The 23,480-nt window shown below is 42.6% G+C and overlaps 1 protein-coding gene across 6 annotated transcripts in view; it reads right to left on the bottom strand.

The window, feature by feature from the left end:
• The window catches only part of LOC130178999 (calmodulin-binding transcription activator 1-like), a 54,363-nt gene that overhangs the window by 27,771 nt on the left and 3,112 nt on the right, over positions 1-23,480 (bottom strand). For 5 of the 6 annotated variants that reach the window (XM_056391702.1, XM_056391694.1, XM_056391719.1 and 2 more), the window contains 2 exons: positions 21,804-21,899; positions 16,812-16,915 (listed from right to left, as the gene is read on the bottom strand). In XM_056391702.1, the coding sequence (XP_056247677.1) occupies positions 16,812-16,915; positions 21,804-21,899 (200 nt within the window). Of the gene's footprint in view, positions 1-16,811; positions 16,916-21,803; positions 21,900-21,989; positions 22,124-23,480 lie in introns of those variants that run through there. The other variant, XM_056391735.1, reaches the window with a different exon arrangement.

Below are 23,480 nucleotides of genomic sequence, written 5' to 3'. Positions count from 1 at the left end.
CCTAAATACACACATGCCACATAAACACACACATATAAACACACACTCACAGACCGGGAGTGCAGACCCATACACTAGCCGAGAGAGTGCACTGATAGGAAAAGTTTTCTTGTACTTTGCAGTTTCACAGTTTCCCGTCAGATAAAGCTTGCTCCTAACTTGATTCTTAATTCCTCCGGCTCTCTTTTCATCTCCTCAGCTCAGCTCTCCTCTCTTCTCCACTCCTCTCTATTTCTATTCTTCTTCTACACTCACACGAGTCCAATACGGAAAAAGAAAGTTCAAATCATACAGGTGCATTCTACCGAGAGTAAGCAAAAACAAAACGTCCATACGCACAGTGACAGAGACACACAGAGATGCAGCCAAAAGAAACTGTTGTTTATGCCGCCCATTTTTTAGTCGCTCATGCAACACCACTTTTTCCCTTTGCTCGGTGAACTCTCTCACCCCTGGCTTCCTCCTTGAAACATCTTTCTCTCTCCTCCTATCTCTGACTCCCATCTCACCCACTTGTTGTGAAAGACTATGAAATGTAAATTGTCCTCTTAAGGCAATCAGTGTTTGAAATGTGGCACAAAGCAATAGTGAAGAAGACATCAACACTCAAGCACTCCTTCATCTACCCCCTCAGATCAACAGTCTCCTCTCCAGACCTTGTCTCCCTCTCTTCCTCTCTGTCTCTTTCTGTGTGTGTGTGTGTGTGTGTGTGTGTGTGTGTGCGCGTGTGTTTTTAGGTATTTGTCCCAGTTTGGCATGAGAGCACTCCAGCACCACACCGATCAGAGGAGATGGAGGGACAGAGAGGGATAGGGGAAGAAAGGCAGGGAGAGACAAAAAGAGAGAGCAGCTGGGGGGTGCTGGCACTTAACTGGATTGTTTTTTTTTTAGTATCCTTCATTCGATCCTCACGTCCCAACCCCCCACTAACTCATCCGGCATTTATATGTGTCTTTATATATATATACAGTATAATATGTATTTATATATATATATATGTATATATATATATATATATATATATATTATATATATATATATATACACACACACACACACACACACACACGTGTCTGTGTGTGTGTGTGTGTGTGTGTGTGTGTCTGTGTGTCTGTCTGTCTGTCTGTGTGTGTGTGGGATGGACTGTCATCACACCCTTAATAATTATCACTATCAAGCTGGCCACTGTTAATGTCTGTCTGGCTCATAAAACTGCTCAGAGCCGAGTTTAGGTTAGACACACACAGGCACATTTTTTGCCATAGCTAGGCACAACACACACACACACACACACACACACACACACACACACACACACACACACACACACACACACACACACACGTACACAGAGGAGTGCCTCATTCATTTATGCATCTATTCATTAGCTGTGACAGGCAGCCACCTCTCCACCTCCCAAACCACTCCGCAGCAAGTCAATATCCTATACGGCCTCCACAGCCCCGGCCAGGCACTCGGGCTCCCCTAGTGAGTGTCAGCCAGTGGGAGGCGGGAGGAGAGAGGAGAAGAAGAGAGGAGACGAGGGGCTGGGAGAGACAGAAGGATGGGAGGATTAAGAAGGAGGGAGAGAGACTTGCAATTAAAGGCCTGCCCCATAAGAGCCATTAAAAAGCCAGAAACAGAAGAGTCAGCTGAAACGGCAGCCTGACACACAATCTAAAACACACCCACACACGCACGCACACACACACACACACACACACACACACACACACATACACACACACACACACACACACACTGCAGACACACACACTGCTGCTCAATTCCTCAACCACTACACACAGACACACACACACGCCCATGTGAAGAGTGACAGAAGTGAGATGCTGAAGGTCGATCCTCAGGAAGTCACAGTTATTGTCCCAGTGGAAACCAGTGATGGAGCGCTTTGAGCATGCCTGGCGACACAGTGACCCTTTAGGAATACTGTGAGTGTGTGTATGTGTGTGTGTGTGTGTTAGCTGTGCCAGACACAGGGACAGGGACAAGCATCTTTCTCCAGAGATCTACTCTAGAAACCCAGACGTTCTGCATGTCTGTGTGAGTCTACGTAATAATACATTACGACAGGCCACGCTGAATGCACACACACAAACACACACACATGCACATACACATTTTTCCCAACACAACCTATTCCTGTCTGTCTGTGTGCGAGAGAAAGAGAGAGAGAGAGTTACTTAAGAAATATCTAACAAAGCAGAGAGCATGAGTGGGAAGTTAGATTGGAGCGAGCGATGCAGTTGGGGAAATCAGCCTCCCACTCACGCATCACTGAGACCATCTCCCTCCGAGAAACTGGTGGCATGTACAGAAAAGCAGACAGACACACACGTATGCACACACACAAGCACATTCACACGCACACACTCACAGGCCTCAGGGAGATTTCCAGAGGAGGTAGGGGAAGGGGGTGGGGGGGTCGCCTACACTGCAACAGACTTATCCAGGAGCTTTCCCCAGGGAGATTCCGTTATAGGGTCTGTGTGTGTGTGTGTGTGTGTGTGTGTGTGTGTGTGTGTGTGTGTGTGTGTGTGTGTGCGCGTGTGTACACGCACATTTGAAGTCTAATGATGAGCATCACCCCGACAGAGATCTGGAGAAAACAGAGTTGTCTGTAAACTGGAACTGTCACATCCATTTGAAGTGCCTCGAATGAAGGCTGCTGCTAGTTCTCACCACAGAAATCATTTGGCATTGAACAGTTTATTTTGGCGGTACAAGGAGGTAGCGAACTGAAGTGTCCTTCTCAACTACAGAATCGGTTTTTACCCTTCTCCTTGAGCGGGGTAAGTCTTGTATACATATATGGGGGAAATAACTGCATTAGCATTACCAGGGGAGGTCTGCTGATGCTGTAATTTGTTCCAGAGCACCTCCACCGCTTCTCTCCTTCCCAGAACAACCCTGTCAGTGCCTGACATTGATAGACACTCTATCCAAAATTGCCTCCTGTTTTTTTTTATTATTTCTTTTTTTTTTTGCAGACTACAGGCTTCTCTCTGGTTTTAATTTTGATCTGGAGCACCATCTCTGTCATCCATTCAACCCACATTTTATTGATCATGGTCTATTTTTAAACAAGGCTCATCATGGAAATTAAGTATAACAATGACAATTTTATGCTAAACCTATATTGTCATACAATTTCATTTTAACTGCAATAATCAATAATCCATTAGAAATGAGAGGTGCCTGTGGGCTTGTCATTATCCACAGTTGTTGACAGATGTGTGACAGAACCGATCTCCCAGCATCTCTGTGTGTAATATTGAAACAGTCCTGAGTGACCTCTAAAATCACCAATGTCATTGAGCAGTGGCTGCTTTTCTGAAGACTCCAAACTTAAGATAATGCTGCAGAGGGAGATCTGAATACAGACTCATTTGTGTTATGCTTTAAGCTGACGTAAATGATGTGAAGTCTATTGTAAACCAGACCAATAATGTCTTGTTTGCACTATGTTCCTCTAACCTGGCTAATTAAAATGTGTAGCTCTCAACAGTAAGAGAGCCAGACACTGAGTTACGACAAGGATAATTTTGTTCTGTTCTAGCCACACAATAAAATTTCATCAAGTCTATTGTAAACCAGAGCAATAATGTGTAGTTTGTATTATATTCCCAAACTGCCTCGCTCCCCACTGTGTGTTACTTTCAACAGCCTTTATATTACCTCCACTGGCTAATACAACTGCTTAATGCTGTTTCCATAACAACTGTTGCAAAGCCCCTGATCAGAATTCCTCTCAAGCTTGCCTTGTGTTTATCATATAAACACCTCATCACACACTAGGCAACAGACACATGCACATCCATGGACATAAAAGACTTGAACACACACGCATACAAATGGGCCGGCTATTAATACACAAAGTCGCTTGTGTGGAAAAATAAATAAATAAAAATAAAACTTGTCCTGCCTTTCTCTCTCTCTCTTCTCGTTTTCTCGGTCACACAGTGTATAGACAAACACACCGGTGCATGTACACACGCACACATATTTAGTGCTGGTTTATCACTGGAGGACAAGGTCTGACCTTCAGCCGGGACCCACCCCTGTCACCTGGTTGGGAGGGAGACATGCGCGTCACATTCGTCTCTGTCACACCGTAACTCTCACAACATTTTCTTACACACACACTCACACACACACACACACACACACACACACAAATCTCCCCCATCAAAATGACCATATGCTAGGATGCACAGACATGAACGAATGCATACACATACACAACCCCAAAGAGGCTTCGTCTCAGAAGAGACTACGTGGTGGCTGCTGCCCATGTGAGTGACAGCTTTATAATGAAATAGCCACTCTCCCCTCTCCTTCACTCTTTCACTCCCTCATTCCCTCTCCTTTTGGTTTGACCTCTTTACCCCCCCCCTTCTCCCTTCAGCTCACCCACTTCTCTCTTTTTTCTGTCTCATTTCCCTCTCCTCTTTCGTTCACCAAGATATAGATGTCCAAATGGTGAAGGTGGCTACACACACACCCACACACACATGCAGTATGGAAAGTAGCACTAACTTTTTTAGCAGAGACCTGAGAGCAACGAAGAGTCAGCTTCAATCCACTGAGGGAACATCAATCATATTTTTCTAAGACTTCCCATCTCTTGCGCACCTTACCTGTCCTCTTCTTCCTGTCTTGTATTTGCATTTGAGGAGACGGCCCCCTCTGTCTCAGCAGGGGGATGAACACATCAAAGACGGCAACAGGTGTGTGGTGTCAAACACAATGCCAGGACCCCCGTTGCGCTAGGGCGTCTTGGATAAAGCTTGTCAAAAACTGTCCTCAAAAACTGCCGCAAAAGTTAACTAGGAAAGAGTGCATGCCACACACACAATCACACACACTCACTCTCACACACACACACACACACACACACACACACACACACACACACACACACACATCCAGATGTATAGTTGAAATCTCTAAATTGGGGTGGGGTGGGTGGGTGGGGGTGGAAGAAGACAGGGAGAGTGAGAGAGAGGATAGGGGATGGTATCTCAATGAAAGAGTCTCCAGTGGTTGCGATAACCCCTGATGCCTCATCTGACTGTGAGTCATTCTGCCCTTCGAGGCTCGTCTCTGCTCTGCTATTGTTGATGTTATTGTTATTGAGGAGGTTTGGGATGCTAAGGAGAGAGAGAGAAACAGAGAGAGATAGAGAGGCATGGAAAGGGAGAGGGAGAGAGAGAGAGAAGTAGTGGGAGAGGGAGGGAAAAAAAGAAATAGTGTGTGCCACCTCTCATTGGCATAAATACTTGTTTACAACAAGACATAAATTGGCACCCTGTCAGTCAGTCTCTCTATTTCTCTCTCCTCTAACTCCCTTACTCTGTTTCCCTTCCTGTCTCTATCTGTATCTCTCTCTCTTCTTCTCTCCCTCTGTGCTGCTAAGCGTATTACAACACTCCCTGGTTCAGCCCTCTCTCATTACCATATTCTAATTACATTCGTTAAGGGGAGCATTTGGGAGTTTAATGAATAAATTTGAAAGATGGGTCTCCGTGGCGATCTTTAGGTTTGTCTCTTCCTCAACCAAATAAGGATGGGAGCATATGTGTGTGTGTGTGTGTGTGTGTGTGTGTGTGTGTGTGTGTGTGTGTGTGTGTGTGTGTGTGTGTGTGTGTGTGTTTGTATGTGTGTGTTTGTATGTGTGTGAGGTTGCGCACCTGTGCGTGCTCTCAGTAAATATCACTGTAGCTCCATTTCAGAAGAAACAAACAAATCTAGTTAACTGCTGGAGCTCACGTGGAGTCTTCTCTCTGAAAAAATCAATTCAGAATTCTGTTTGTCTCCACCAAATAAAGATTTCATGTCATTTGTTTGTTGTTTTGGAAAAAACTTGGAGCCACCCATGTTGAAGCCATGCATATTTAACTCTCCTCAAGCCTCAAAAACAAACTGCCAAAGACAAGCATCAAATTACAGATGTACAATTTGTCTGCAATCTCGGGTTTATCTTTTCCACTGACAACAGGCCTGGAGGCTTCATACTGGGAGATGGGCAGGTGGAGTTGAAATGAGCAAAAGTAAACATTAAAGGTTATCAACCCTGCTCGAGTGACTGGCTTCCACTGTTGTGCAGTCTGATCTGTCTCTGCCTAGGACGAGGCCCCGGGCTGTAGACCTGAACAGACTTACTATAGGCCCTGCACTCACTCTTACAGGGTATTGCAAAATGTGATATATGGTTTGACAGAGGAGTCCCAAATGCATTCCCAGTTCTGATGATTGCCAGCTTGCGCTTCAATGAGTCCAAGAGCAAATGAGCAAAATTCACCTCTTGCTCAGAAATGGCACTTTTTCAAAGCTAAATGATGCACTTTTACTTGGCCAACTGCCATTGATTACAGACAATTAAACAATACCACAAGCAACAGAGTAAAGATGCAGAATCTAATTTAACTCCTTCCCCACAGAATTCACTTTTACTGCAACTGCACTTGATTAAAATGATGCTACTTACTTCTTTGGCTAAAAACATTATTTTCGAAATCCCAGAAAGGGTTTTCTCATTTACCTGTTTACTTGAACAGTCATAACCACAAATTAGTAGTCAGCAGAATTTGGGCAGTGTCTGGATCTTCTTTATTGCATCTTGTGGTAAAAAGTATGGATTTGTTTCATTTTGAATTCAGTTTGAAATAGATCAGTCCATCTTGAAATTTCTTTTTGACTTTTAGTTGGCTGAAACCACTGCATGAAGGGCAGACTGTGCACATCCATAGCTGAGAAAATACACAAACAGTGAGCTGTTGTAAGTGATAATATCTGATGAACATATGCTGTGCCATTAATAGCTCATAAGTGTATGGTTTAGTGTATCAATAGATCCAAAGGGGCTCCTCTTCACAGTATATTTACAGTGATGATGCACAGTACAAGGTAGAGCCCAGTGTCATCACCTTCTCTTCAAGTACTGTGAGTCATGCAGTGGGCGACAAAGTATGTTAGCTATCTTTAAACTTCTATATAATGTAAGATAGTTGTATATAAATAAATAACAGGGGGAGATGAGAGATATGACCAACATTTTTACAGTTTAGACAAAACAGCAGCTATATCTGTGTGTTGCCAATAGAATCATATCGCAACCTTTGGGACACATTTGTTTGCTTAAATGTGATCTATTTTCATTCATCAAATGAAAGCAAAGCCATTTAATAATTGCTTTAATTTAATGCACCTTTAGAGATTGAAGGGGAGACAGACATCAGTCATCGCCTGCCGGGCTCTCCTGGAAACTTTCCACCTCATATGAACTGTAATGGACTGTGACTTTCTAGTTCAACATGCAATGACACCTTAGAGCAGACAGAGACTGGAACTTAGAGTCTCACAGAGAAAGTGACGCTGGTGTTGTGCATTGGACAGTGTTAAGACTTGCTAGCTGGCACGCTATGTAAACATACTGCCAGTACATATATGCTGCCAACAAGAGGTAATTATGCAGTTAGGCTTAACACTAGCTAATACCTGTTTTTGGGCTGGGAAATCTCACCGTTTGCCATGTTTTTCCTGTTTGCTGGAGTAGTGAGCTAACATTTCCACCAGATACTAATCTAATTATTGGGGCAGACTGATTTGGCTCCAAGTATTAAAGAGGAATTTCGAAGAATACTGTTAGCAAAAAAACTTTTACTGTCAAACACCCAAAGGAATGATTGAACACTATTCTCAATCTCTGTCACTTGGCCAAGATGCTAGTGAGGCAAGTGAGATGCTCTCCCTTCCATATTAGGTGTTTATCATCCCCTCCCACCCACTGGCTTATACTTTACATTCAAACAATTAAATATATGCACTGTCAGTATGCAAATGCGGCATCAGTATCCCTTATATAGCTGCCTCCTTAGAGTACAAGATGATGGATGATATATTACAGCTGAGCTGGTCTTAGACTAATGGCACAGCTGCATTACAATACACAACCTAGTACACAGCTAATATTGTATATGCAAAGAGACCTACTCTCACACACTCTCTCTCTCACACACACACACACACACACACACACACACAAACACCACCTTGTTTAATCCCCCAGGAATCAGTGAAATTTGATTATCGTGACTTTTACAAACACTTTCCATATGAGAGTAGACATTCCATAGATCAGCAGGAGGGAGGAGGGAGAGAGAGGAAGAGGCGGACAGCGACGGGGAGAGACGGAGAAATAAAACTGCAGTTTGAGAGGAGAAAACACCGGACGCATACTGTGGTCTCCTGAGTGGAACTGTTCAGATATCATTACCCAGACTGAATGTGCAGCACACACACATGCTGCATGGCGTACCTCACCTTATGTCTATTAGGTTAAATGTGGGAAACGGCATATTTACCAATAAATGTATACATCTCCCAGGGTAAATCTTGTGAATGTGTACATTTCCAGGATAATGTTAGTGGACACCGCACCATGAGATTCACTGCTCTCTCACTATGTTTTGTTGCGGATATGATGTAGTTGGCAGCCAGTTTACCCCTTTGGCTCGGCTCCTGTGATAAACTGAGATCTGCGAGACACTGGAGACCCAATTGAGAAACATTATAAAATCAGAAAAAGAGCCAAAGGTAAAACTTTCACCTGGTAAGTTTTCATACATGCCAACACATTTGACCTGCATCATAGTGATTATTATGTGAGGATCTTTTTTTTGCCACATGTACCTCTTAATATTTGAAAAGCATATGAGATGTACTTGGTACTTAGTTGTCAGTGTATGTATGTTTCGAGAAATATTGAATGGACTTAAATGCGTGTATAAAAATGTGGTTTGCTTCAAAATTAAAGTCTTTAATTGTGTTTTTAAAGAGTTTACTGAAACAAAGCTCCATGAGGCCAAAAACGTGATGATGAACACTGTTCACAGTGTGCAGTAAAAACGGCAGGAGAGCTCCACAATAAAATGACTTTTCAACTGATTAAGAGGGAAACACAGACATTAAGAGATTTACCTTGAGAAATGCTACCAGTGAACGTTAAACATTAACCAACCCTGTGGCTGATAACTCACATTTACTACTAAATATTCATATTTACTATTCCCCACGTACACACCTATGTTTTCAAAACAAATGAGCAGTGAGCAAACTGATAATGAGTGAAAAGAAAGTGCTCTGAAACCACCACAGCAAATTCATATTTTTTATTATGCTGTATTTCCGTGCATTGATTTTGTACTGACAGTGCAATTTAATAACAACACAATCTTACCAGATTTAATTAAAAATAGAGATTACAGGCTGCAAGTGGGTCATTAGTGGGTCGAAACTTATGAGGCCAACACAGTCAGATTCTTGCAATATCACATCAACAAAACTGACAATTTGACCTCACAGCAACTTTACAGAGCACCGATAAAAAATATGGTCTGATATACTTTGCAGCCCTTTTGCAGATAGGTGTGTCAAGTATGACTGTTTCAGTATTGAATATTTGGGTCTGTACACTTTTAATGACATATTTGTATTCGTCTCTAAAAATGTTTAAATCTTAATTGTCTGGATTATCTATAAGACAGGCAGTTAATAATGCTGTGTGGAAAATTTACAGAGGCAACAAGGGTGTACTCACTGGAAAGTTTTTAATATTTGTGTGAATTGTGGTTTATCCATCTAACTTCAAGCAGATAAATATTATGTTGCACTAGAAAAAAGAGAGCCATAACCATATGCAGGGTGTTAAAATTCTGTAGGAACTTAATCAACATTGATCAACAGCTAAATAAGTGAATAAAATGTAAAATAGATTAATATTATCATTCCGGTTTTGTAGCAGTTCAGAAGTTACTGATCAGTATGTTAGGATTTTTGGTATAGTGTAATTGTCTGATTGTTGATATATTTTCAGCAAGGCTTGGCAGAGTGGTTGGAGAGATGTTAAATATATCCACAAAGCATGTGACATAAAGGAAAAGCTGTTGAACAGTTTGAACAGAAGGTAGGTTACACTTTCACATCTATCTGTCCTTTATTTCCACACTAGAACCGTAGCTCCATCCCACTATTGCTGGCGGACAACTCCGTAATCATTACGCAACAGTGAAGCAGCATCAATCGTCTGTAAAAACCTCTCTGATGACTCACTTAGAACGCATGCGGTCCCAGGTGTCCACAGATATACTCGGTGCATACCTCATCATATGAATTTACAGTAAAATACTGCAAACTACTCGCACATGTGGAGCCACAGAGTGAGCATCAGCAGTACAGTAACAGTAAAAACGTTTTAGGCATCAGGATAGCACTACATGTGACTCAGATTTGTAGATCATACAAATACATAACCAGACTTGGAATTAACAATGCGCAAATATTGTGAGAGGGATTCACAGATATTTTCATACAATTTTTTATTTTTAAGTATTGTTAGACTTGTGTGCCATTATCTGCATAAAGTCCAACATGGCAGGCTGAAACTCTATTGACTTCAGAAATTCAGAACCATTTTACAAGTCTCTAAGCTCCAGATATTATAAAGACATAAAATGAAGACGCTAAAGAAAAACCTCATCAAAATCAATTGGGTTCCAGCACCTGTGGTGCTTGATTTACAGTGTGATGTTTTGTTGACATCTCACTGCTACTGGGGGATGTAAACATGCAAAATTACCCCATACTGCTGTAAAATACATTTGACTCCTAAAGGTCTCGCAAAGTCTGAGAAGCAGAAAGTTATCAAAGTTAAATAAAATTATAAAGCTATCTAGACAAAGCTCTACACATACAGTACAAGTTCTCAAAATAGGAGTACAAAGACCATCTGTGTGTGTGTGTGCACATGCTCACACATACACATTTTAATGCTTTATCTGTCTCCAATGAATTAAATCTAATTTACACAGGACTCAGATATTACAGAGGTTCTATGTGGGGACAATTAAGGATACAAAAAGTATTGTCTCCACCGCACAGCCTGGCTCCTTATTACAGCAGACACTGCTGGTCATTCAGTTCTTTTTGGTCAGGCTTGAAATGTAACAGGAAGTTAAAAAGCAAAAGACACACTCAAAGACACACACGTGAAGACACACACACACAAACGAGCTACGGCACATACACAACACCCCCACACTCACAGCCACACATTCCCACTGTTTAATATATTTCTGTGTCTCCAGTTAACAATATTTTGTGTCAAATTATAGTGGGCAAGATAAATAGTGGGTCTGTGCGACATGGAGAAAATAGAACAGGAGGAAAATGTGGGGCTTCCAGTTCTAGAGGAGAGGAGAGGAGAGGAAAGGAAAGGAAAGGAGAGGAGAAGAGAGGAGAGGAGAGGAGAGGCAACACTAACTCCTACCTCAGACACCTGGCTTTCCCTGACTAGACTTGTAAAACCTGGTTAATCCCAGCCCCTTGTGAACTTGTATGTGCTGAAATATCTGCATGACTGAAACACACAGAAATACTGATTCCCAACCATCTATGCGGCATCTACAGTCCCATTTGCCGGATAATTTCATGTATCAATAAGGAAATTACATTTATGAATAGAATGAATCTAATTAATTCTTTGCATTGCTGCACATTTGGTTTAAATTGCTGGTTCGGTCAGCAGGACATTATGGCTGTCTGGAGTTCACGCGGAAATGGAAGTCACAACAGACACAAAATGACGTTGGGTGTTAATTGGGCTATGCTTGGCTCAGAGAGAGATGGAGAGATAGACAAAGGAGGAGGAGAAAAAGAGAGGGAGGGAGAAAGAGAGCCTGGAGGACTAATTAGTGATTATAACTTGGCGCTCTCCAAACATAAAATATTTCTCAACCCAAAAGACAGAGGAATGATTAAAAATAAAAGAATAGGAATCAAACACAAGGAGCTGCGCAACACCCCTCTGGTATCCTGTGTGTGTGTATCTGTGTGTGTATATACATATGTGCATGCATGTGTGCGCACGTGTGAGTGTGTGCGATGGCTTCTTTGCCCCCTCATTAAACCATGCTTTACTCTGGTAAACGGCAACAGCACAGAGCTCAATGTCAAATGGAGAGGTTACAGCCATAGGCAGGCTCTGGGACACAGCATGTTATGTTAACAAATGCATGAACGACACACCCATTTCATTTTAAAAATGAAACTTTCGGTAAGTTTCCAAAGGCACGTTACTTTTGTCTTTGTTCTGACATGGCCAAAAAATGGGGAGTGTCAGCCTGAGCCAGTGTGAGCTGGACATTAGCAATTCACACATCAAAGTCATAAATCAAGGACACCCTTCACCACAGAATAAATGGAACATAGAGGCCTGCAACTGGCTGTGTGCTAACTGAATCTCTCTGGGTTTCCATAATGGATCTATAGCATTTTGTCAAGTCGTCTGGTAAGTGACGTTTGATGTCATCGCTCCTGTGTGACTCCCTTTCCACACACTTCTACAGTTCATTTTTTACCTACAGGGAAAAATGGGAAATATCTCTGCACAGAAATGTAGGAATACAACGCATGCATATTTAATTCAATGTATCTATTTAATGGCTCACAAACAACAATGACATAAATAATACATTAAACATTCACACACACAGAGCTTTGTTTGGGTTAGAAGATTGGAGCTCACAAAAGCTGACGCCACAGCATGTAGGTGAGCATGAGTGAGTTCCTGACATTTTACCTGAGATTTAGAGCTTTTGCACTTCAACAACTGATTTTTTTTTTTTCATCTGTTGTATGTTTGGTACCGCAAGCAGACATACTGATCACGTCTCTGTTATTACCTTTAATGTACTGCACAATCATAAACGTCCTTTGTGTCACACATGCAACATTGATCATACCATTAGCTCGAATATTCACACAATCCCAATCTGTTACCATGGCAACACCTACTCTTGACACACACACACACACACACACACACACACACACACACACACACACACACACACACACACACACACACAGGAGGCAGATGGGGCAGTGGTCTAACATGTATATGCTTTTTGATCTGTTTCTCATTCGAGCAATCATGTTAGTGTCATGCAGCAGCACAGCCAGACATGAGCGTGTGTGAACTGTCAATGAGCTGCCTTCACAACATACAGCTACCAATACATCACTTTGTCACAAGAACGGAGCTCTACAATAAAATGTTGTATGTTTCATATCATTTTATTTCATATCATTGATTCCAAAACAATGCCTTTTCTTCAGACTTGCTTTTTACACCCGTACAATTGAGCGACATGTAGAGCAGACTCACATGCAGAAGCACTGTGGCACAGACGGCTGTTGTCTGTGTGATGTACTGAGGTCTGTACCATCCGTTTGACAGTTGCATCATTTGAATCATAGTAGGGGGCTGCTCTGAAGTAGAACCCTTTAAAATGCACATCAGATCACACAATGACGTGCATATTCACATAGAATGTGCGTACACATTTCATAGCTTGAATAAGATTTTTCAAAAGGGAATTTTATTCGTTATTCAACTCAGGCTGGCCTCCTAAAATATGAGTCAGGATGCCAAGGGTCCCCACAAGAGTAATCATATCTTTTCATGAGTTGAATCCCAAGAACAGATTCTGAAGTTTGTCTTTGTCTAGAAAAGTTTGATAGACTCCTTATTTAAGTGCTCCAAAGAATTTGCTGAAACCAAACAAGTCATTCCCGATGGATGAATAAAACCGACTCTCCCGTCAGTCTGTCCACCTGAGTGTGGTTTGTTATCTAAAACTAGTCTATAGTCTATTACCATGGACAGATACACATACACCCCCAATCTATTATTGAACAAAAGGCTCACGCCTCTGCTCAGCCCTTCAGGGAGGAATCCATCCCTCCATCACAGAATAATTTCACACATCAGTAGGTACACAAAAGAGAGAGAGGGGAAGGAAGAGGGAAGGGAAGGAAGAGAGGAAAGGACAGAGAAGAGGAGGAGGAGGAGTGGATGGGGTAAAAATGTATGGGGTCACAGCTCAGTGGTTGTTGGAGGCCATGGTGTCGGGGACAGCCATGCGTGACAAAACAGAGATCAGAGGATCATATGCAGTTGCGCACATGTGCAAGAAAACGCGCACACACAAATACCCACACACACTTGCAAAGTCATACACATGCCAAGAAAAGGTGAGAATAAGGACACATCAGATGAAGACTTGTAAAGATTGGGTCCGACTTAATCAGAGCCATCCAAACACAGAACGGTAATCTCTTTATCTCTCGCACTCTGCTCTTTTTATTCACACACACACACACACACACACACACACACACACACACACACACACACACACACACAAAGGATAATCCTAATTCTAAATGCAGACATGTATAAACAGCATGCAGAAACCCAACACCCAAACAGTGTTTCCTTCCGCGTAAGCATATGGAAATGAAGAATTCTATGGAAACCCACAAAATCATACATGCACACCCAAACACACACACACGTCTGTCTACACACCAAATAATTACTGGGCGTTTTAGCACACACATTGGTCGATAACACATCACCACACTTCATGAGCAATATCTAGACCAGAACAGCATTATATTTTAAGTGAACACACACAAACACACACACACACACACACACACACACACACACACACACACACATTGAGGGGATACGATTGAATAAATAAATTGATTCAAGTTTGACAGCTGACTTGACAGCTGACAGCCGATTGGTCCAGAAATCCCACATAAAAATGTATGTTACACTACAATCTATGGTGGACTTACATGTGCATAAAAATTGATGACATTTCATGAAAACTGCTATACCTCTTGCAATGTCTGCAACACAGACAGATACAAATCAACAAACAGAAAAAATCAATACTTTTATTGCAGCAGCAACAAAATAATTGACCACAATAATCCGGAGTTGTGCATATCCCTCTACAGACACACTCGCACGCGTAGTTAGAAACACATACATAGACTGAAATACATACATGCACTAGATAGATGCACAGTGAGCACCCCCCTATGAAAGCACCAAGCAAGAGGAGCAGCAGACACAATGGAGTGTTTAAGTATGCAGGAAACTTTATGCCTGGGTGGAAGAGGAGCTTTGAAGGAATCCGCTGAGGGACACCCAACCTCCCCCTGAACTGAGCCTGTACCTCCTCATCAGAGCGAGAGAGCCACGGAGAGAGAAAGAGAGAGGGGGGTGGGGGGTGGGTGGGTGGGGTGGTAGGAAATGAAAGATAAAGATGGAGAGGACTAGATGGTAAGCTGAAAGGGAGACTTATGGAGAAAAGGTGGGAGAAAGGGCAGGAGAGGGGGCAGCAACAAGGTGCTCTGGTCTAGTCCCTGTGCCTTGTGCACAATTGCTCTTGGTTAGGCTGATGAAAGGAAGTCCCAAACCAACTGCGGTCACGTTGTTCTGAACCACACACACACACACACACACACACACACACACACACACACACACACACACACACACACACACACACACACACACACACACACACACACACACAACCTATTCATGTGAGCGCACTGTTCAGTAGGCGCCGTGCTTAACTCCCAGTATGACCTTCATTGAGATGGATTGCATGAAAAATGTAATGACTTTCCTGAGAGAAAAACCACAGGCCAAATCAGCTTTGCATTGCATAATAATGCCGGACTTGGTAATCAATAACACAAACACACAAACACACATCCATAATGGAGTGCACAGCCTGCACATGGAGAAAATGTCCTCGCAGAGGCCAACCGCATCACAATGAATGGAGCAAACCACCAGTGGAGAGCTGTGCAATGCATAAACAAGGGGCTATTGACGATAAATGCCTGCATCCATTTCCACCCATCAAACACTTCCCTAAGCTAACAGTTTAAGTCTGGAAGAACATGCAACTCTGTAAAGCTTTTCACACCCCAAATGTTTAGCTCAGGGTTATCTTTGGCCATGAGTAAAGAGTTGTCCCAACCTAATTTGGCCCCATTTTACATTGTACCACTTAGCCAGCAGCAGAATTTAAGTTATCCATTGTTCATGCTGCAAATATGATACTAATTTTGGCCTAGAGCAGGGCAAACTCAGCCCTATATTGTCCTATATACTGGTAGCAGTGTGTTTGTGTGAAAACTTCAACAGTCAGAGCAGACTAAAATTTCTAAAATATGGTTAACATTGAGGAAAGTGAAGAGCAAAACCCCTTAAGTTACTTAAACTTAACTCACTTTTATGATCAAATCCTCTGGGTGCATGGTCACTGCTTTTGTTGTTTATACCTCAGACAGCTCTCCATTTTTTTGGAAGACAACATTACACAATGTAAGTAGAGCATCCTTTTCACACATAACACAAGACAGAAAAAACAACTATGTGCAAAAATGTGCCACACATTTTAAAGGCTTTTTGTGGTTGCATGGCAACAATGTTAAGTTCAGATAACAATCTTTATCCTATTGACCATAGGTTTTTTGAACCCAGAAACACCCAGAAGCGGAAACATTCATTCTGTAGCCTCATTTGTTGTTTCTTAGCCTCTAAGTCGTATACTTTTAGACCCAGGAGCCCCTGATCCTACGCCTTAACCCAGAGTTGTTTGGATTATAAAGCGAAATAGACAGCAACATGCCAAATGGAATGTACAGTCTCGGAGCTTGGGTTGTTTTGTTTTTTTTTATTTTCTAGTGTCACAGTTTTAGGGTCCCATAATGAAAAGCTGCCATTGTGTTTGTTTACCTCCTCTTCATCTCTCAATGTGACATTAGCTAGAGATGCATCACCAGTAAAAATAATATTTCATCTCACTGTCACAGATATTTCCCTTTTGAGTGTGTTTCATTCTCACCTCGTTGGTGTTCCAGCGATGGCGCTCCTTGGGCAGAGAGGAACATTTGGGTAGACACTCTAGCAGCTTTTTGGGAAGGTATATCTTCAATTGGCCTGGCTCATCTGGAGCAGAAGGGGAAGTGGGGGAGGACAGGGGGTGAAGATAAAGGAAGATGAATGAGGGATGAGTAGGAAGAGAAGAGAAATTTCTCATCAGACACAGAGATATTGCGAGAGGAGAATACCAAAAGGCAGCATCTCTGGCAAGTGGCTGAATAAAATCATAACAAACCTTTATTGTGTAGCATTTAATGGCACAATGTGACCTTAAGTAAATTAATTTGCGAATAGATTTTTTTCAGGCCTATGAAGGAAAGAAGCTTTGATTAATTTTGTTAAAAGAAAATGTGGTCCATCCAGTTACAGATCATCCTTGATCTGTAAAAGCTTCCTGTAAATTCTGAATCAGAAATACAGCTGAGGATTTTTGGCATAGCAGTGAAAAGAGATGTCAGGCTAATACTTTGTATGGCCCAGTAAATGCGTTATTCCTAATCAATGAGTGTGTCTTATTATATCTTATTCACTTATGGGTGATTCCCAGTGATGTAGACAAGTAAGGTTGATAACTCTGTCAATCAAGGTGCAGAGTGCAAACAATAGGCTAAGTGTGCAGTGCGCAAAGGAAGTGGCAGTGCACTTATTTTTGGACAGCAGGTGGAGGTGCACAGCACACCTGGGGCCCACCCAGAATCAGATTTGGATTAAGAAGAACCCATTATCATACATTATCGGTACATTAGGGGTTGGTTACAATCATGGCCAATCACATGGGCATCTCTTATCCCCTTTAAAAGCAAAGCGCTCCCAAAAGTGTTAAACAAACAGTTTGGTAATGGAGTAGAGATTCTCGACTGGTTCCTCCTGAGAGGAAACTAATATTCTTCTACGGGAGCTGGAGAGTTGCAAGTTCAAATGCACAACAGCGTAAATCCTGCTATAGGCAGGTGATGTTTAATGTTTCTGGACATACTGAATGTCCTCAGAGGACCACATTTTCTATGTAATGATGCACTACTTTAGTTAGACTCACAATCATCCTCATGCTAACCACAGGTGAGGCAACACTGGTCAGTAAAAACAAGTAAGCTTTTACCTACTTGGCAGCATTGCCTTCAAGAATGACGTCAGATGATATTCTATATTTTTTTATAATCAAGTATTGGCTGTGTAACCAAAGTCCAATATAGCATGTTTCTCTCTGTCATAAACCTCTACTGTTGTCCAGAAATTATTAAAAACACACCAGTGAGCAACACTGTTGCACTAAGTGACAGGTTCCTTCATTACGATGAACATGGGCACTGTAGTTTATTTTGAGTAAATCCCACATACAACATTCTGCTGCCGGTAATACTCACTCATACACCAAATCCACAGATGAAAATAGTCCCCAACATATGCACTATTTTCTCCTGTTTGAGTAATATCTGCTAAAAGCTACAGTGCCGAGCTGGTTCAGGACACTGCATTTTTTTAAGACGTAACTATATATTTGTGACCTGCTTTTAAAGATTTAAGTCTTCAGTAGGAACCATGGGGCTTAGGGCTGAGAGCCATAAACAAGACGGAAAAATTTAAGTATTGAGAAATGGACTAACACTCTGTTGATTTTAGTCTTTTCATGGGATTTGTTGACAATAACAAAACTATAGCCAGCCTTATCCTTTAATTATTTTTTTCAGTGTAATATGATGTGACTACTGGTAGAGGAACAGACAAGCAACACATGAATAATAGAGGTTTGCTTAGTTTTGGAGAGAGCTATAAGAGTGCACCGCCACCAAAACTACATCAAGCTGCTGGATTACCTGCGAAACGGCCCCTACTGAGCCTCTCCTCCCCCACTGCGGCACGCAGAGAATCACCAAAATACTGAATAGGTGCAGGTGAGGAAAAAATCCCACTGCGCCACAGGAAAATACCACTTCACCAGCGCAAAGCGTCCGCACAAAGGTAGAGCCCCTTGTGTGTGTGCGTGTGTGTGTGTTGTGTGTGTGTGCGTGTGTGTGTGTGTGTGTGTGTGTGTGTGTGTGTGCTTGTTTGTGTGTGTGTGCCCAACGGGTGTGCCGCTAAGAAGTCAAAGAGAGCAAGCACTCAAAGGTTATTGATAAGCATTTGAGTAGAGGGCGTCCATTCATGACTCCCCTGGGAAGATAGGAATTATACTCTACCTGAGGGCAGACGACAGAGTGAGAGTAAAAGAGAGATAGGTGGGGTGGGGGGGTCAGAGTGGGGAGACAGAGAGAGGCAGGGAGACAATGAGCCAGAGAGGGACAGTTAATGAAGAAAAAAAGAAACTTAGAGAGAGAAGAATCAGAAAGTAAGAATTTTACAAGGACAAGAGATGGAACAAGGTAACACAGAGACAAAGAGAGAAGTGTACTATAGGGTTACAGGATAGGGTCTGTAGGGGGTCTATGTGTGTGTGCTTATGTGAGTATGTAGGTGTCTGAGCAAGTGTGTGTGTTTGTGTCAGTAGGAAGTGTGTTCAGGCACGTATGCTCCCCCTAATCAATTATGCATTTATTAATAGAAGGCCTGAGAAGACAGAATTTCAAACAGCTGAACGGTGCAGCAGCTTAGTTAAACAGCTGAATGGTGCAGCTTAGTTAAAGCCTAATTTCTTTTTTAGCAGCACTCCAGCCTCTCTGCTATGAATGCCAATCAGCGTTTAAACCCCACCCCTCCTGGCTATAACCCCCTTCCCTCCCCCTGCTGTTCTGAAGAATTCTCATCAGAGCCTCGCCTTTGAAATGTACCAGAACCACCACATCAAACAAGACCGTAGCACATGCGTAGGCACACACACAAACACCCACGCACACACACACATACACACACGCATGCACGCTCATACATGCAAACAGACGCACACATACACATGCGGTGCCTGCCGATCAAGAAACACACATCACAGAGAGTGGCGTTTTTTTAACCAGTGACCTTGGTTCCAAAATCCCTTTCAAAGCACACCTTCATGGACACAACCATCATCTTAACGTATTCTTACATTTACACTCCCCGCTGACAAGGACTGGGAAACCAACTTTGTTGATTTGTTGAATGCTGATGAGCTTTTACACCCCAAAGAGGCTGTACATAGATCACGCACTCACCTGCTAATCTAGTAAAAGAGAGTCCAAAAGAGTGACAAAGCCTGAATGCTAATGTGAAACTGATGGCTCATTAAGTCATATAGAGGTATGCGTGCTAAAAGTGAAAGTGTTCAACCAAAGTGAAACATTGCTTTGGTAGCCTATCAAATGCCATAATTTAGACTGGAATCACAGCCTCCGACTGATGAATATTTTACCTCATAAAACTGTCATCTCCATATTTAACACAGAAACAAGCCAATGCCCTTGTGAGATGGCTGTCAGTTAATTATAAAACTCTCCTCAGTAAAGAGAGAGAAAAACGTTCCAAATGCAACTCTTAACTCTCCCCCTACTGATATTAGGAGGCATCAGGGGAAATTTTCACATTTTCCCTCTTTTTGGGATGAAATTAATGTGACAGAAAGAAAGGCTCATTGCACAGCAGCTAGATAGAGGGATGGGAGGGAGGAGGGTGGGAGGGCAGGAGGGAGCGCCAGGGCAGGGAGAAGAAAGGGGGGAGCATAGCATGGGATGAGCGAGAGTGCAGGAAGAGGGAGGGAGAGACGAGAGAAAGAGGGAGAGCAGGGGGGGAAGGGATAGAGAGATGGGCGTGCATGCTAATTTTATCATTCTGCTGATAAACTTTTCCTCCAGTAATCCTCCAGCTGGGACGCGAGAACAGATAGGAGACAGGGATAGGCTCGGGAAGTCTCCGCTCATATTAAACAGTCATCCCAAACAGAACTCTCTGTTCTATTCTATTCTATTCCATTCTATTCTTTTTTATTTCAGATTTTTTTCTTAATTCTTTATTTGCTATTTTATGACAGTTACATCTTCTCCCATCCCTCTTAACAAAATAAGAGGGTCTGGTGTAGGTATGACGCCATCAGCTTCTATTGAAATGAAAAAGGGGTTGGGGTGTTTGTGTGTGTGTGTGTGTGTGTGTGTGTGTGTGTGTGTGTGTGTGTGTGTGTGTATGTGTGTGTGTGTGTGTGTGTGTGTGTGTGTGTGTGTGTGTGTGTGTGTGTGTGTGTATGTGTGTGTGTGCGTGTACTGAGGAAGGGGGGGTCCACATACCGTCCCTCCCTATACCCATAACCCCCATCACCTCACTAAGCACCATGTCCGTCTGCTCCTCCTCACATCTGTTTATTTTCCTTCAATTTGTCCCCCTAACACACACACACAAATACACTCAGAGGCAGAGACATGCATCTGTGTCATGTCCTCTGGAATCAATAACCAATCAAAGCAATCATTGCCTTTATAGTCCCTCTAAGACACCACAGCAATCACACACATGCCCAGTACACACTCAGACTCATACACGACCATGCGGCGACCCCAGATTACACACTCCATCTCACTTCTAGTTTAACCAGGCCCATTGAGGATTATAGATACATAATGCCATGTGTACAGATTAGGTATGACAATAAACTACTGATAGCCAAAGTAAGCCCTGCCTTATTGTGTGTGTGTGTATGTCTATGTGTGTGTGTGTATGCCCACTAATACTGTACTGGCATGCATGAATAAACATGATGTGTAACAGAGCTGAATTGGAATGACGTCTCAGCAGAGACACACAGAGATAGAGCGTGTGCTTGTTCTGTGTATATGTGTGTGTGTGCGCGTGTGTGTGTATGCATGTGTAAGTGTGATCTGTTACAGAGCAGATGAGAAGGAGACCTCAGTTCCCGCATCACATCATTCTGCCAGAAGGCTTTTATACTTGCTCCCAGAGTCACCCTGTGCTACAGACAAATGTGCGAGCGGCACTTAAACACCCTCTCACAGACATGCACACGCACAAACATTGTGAGGAGTGTTTGTATGTCTCTTACTGTTGGCGTCAGTGTCGTCACTCTTGGGAGGGGTGTGTCCTGTGTAACCAACAGCAATCCTGACCATTCGCTCTGGATTTCTTATCTTCTTCAGTCCTACAAAAAGAGAAAAAGAGAGAAAAAGGGACAAAGACATATTTAGGAAACGCTCCAGACTTTGGTTTCCTTGGCAGTCGCGTACCTCACCTCATTCTTCCTCCTCTAAAGCCCAGAAACAAAACTCCAAGTGATATGCATGTGGGCTGATCCATTTTCTGATCCACTAACTTGCATCCATTGTGTCCCCTGATCGATTGGCCACAGTAGATACACTGCCTCCGTGTGTGTGACTAACTTGTACCCAGCTTTAGTTTCTCTTCTCTCTCATCATTTCTCTGTTTCCCTGACCACTGTTGCTATGATACAAAGTAGACCAACCAGCGCAGAGGGAGATGGTCTTCCAAGCTATATGGTGGATATTGTTCTCATGCCCACTGGTGTACTCTGCTGATCGGCGCCATGCACATCTGCCAGGGGATGGAAATAGTGGATAGCTGTCTACTGCATTCGTCGCTGCGATTCATTTGGATTTCATTCAGCATGGCTGAGGCTCGTAAATTATTACATCCTCTCTACACATAACACTACACTAAGGGGGCAATGGACAAAAAAACCCTCTACTACTGTGAATGCCGTGTGTTTGTTTGCATGTGTGTGTGGGTACAGTATAGTATGAGCAGAGGGGGTAGTTTTATAGTCGTGTGGTTGAGTGCCTGCTGATCTGCCCATGGGCCTTCTGTCTCATCTACAGTTCTAGTCTTTTCACGCAATGGGACTCTCAACCCACGGCCTTCACTTTGCCTCTGGCCACACACACACATGCATGCTTGCCTGCACACATGTATGTGTGTGGGTGTGTGTCTGACTTTAAGTGTTTTACGCTTGAAAACGTGCCTCACAAATGCCTGATGCTACTTGTGTAGTTAAAAGTTATCCAAAAATTGCCCCTTAGAGAAATCTTACTCAGCATCGCTCCCTAGTGGAGAGAGGGTCAAAGGCTCCCCCTGTCATTTCCAGTATCACTTTGTTGAGACAGAAATGAAAATAAAAACAATTAAGAACAAGAACAATTAAATAATAAAGCTGAGTAAAGCTCAGTACTGTATGTCATTATAGCTTTTAAGTTGTTATGGAACTGTGTCTCATCCAAAACAACACGTTCAGCTGTTATATTTATTTGCTTGACATCTGTCTTTAGGCAATTTAACCCTCTGTGACATCAGCAATACTTAAAAGAGTCAAGAGTATGAAAGCAATACTCAGAACAGACTAACAACCAGCAGATGTTTATAAACAAACGTCAAACACACTAAGGAATAAAGCCTTTATTAACCCATGAGTTGAGCTAGAGATAATATTGCCATGGTGATTCTGGTCATCCCTTAAATAATTCATGAATGAATGAATATCAATCTGAATGAAATGGTGGCTGTGACGATAATGACCCAAAGAGTTTAGCTGAAGGTGTAAAAATTTAAACTAGATTCATACGTGTTATGACCTAAAACTGACACACATACACTCCTCCCCCTCCCCAACCTAAATGCAGCCAGATTCTCACCTTCACTGCCTTAGCAACCATAAGCTCAACACCAAATGAACACAAACATAAACACACACACACACAGGCATATATAC

The sequence above is a fragment of the Seriola aureovittata genome, chromosome 2, assembly GCF_021018895.1.
Source record: "Seriola aureovittata isolate HTS-2021-v1 ecotype China chromosome 2, ASM2101889v1, whole genome shotgun sequence".
Lineage (NCBI taxonomy): Eukaryota > Metazoa > Chordata > Actinopteri > Carangiformes > Carangidae > Seriola > Seriola aureovittata.
Note: the sequence above shows the minus strand (reverse complement) of the source record. Positions and strands in the feature narration are given on the sequence as shown.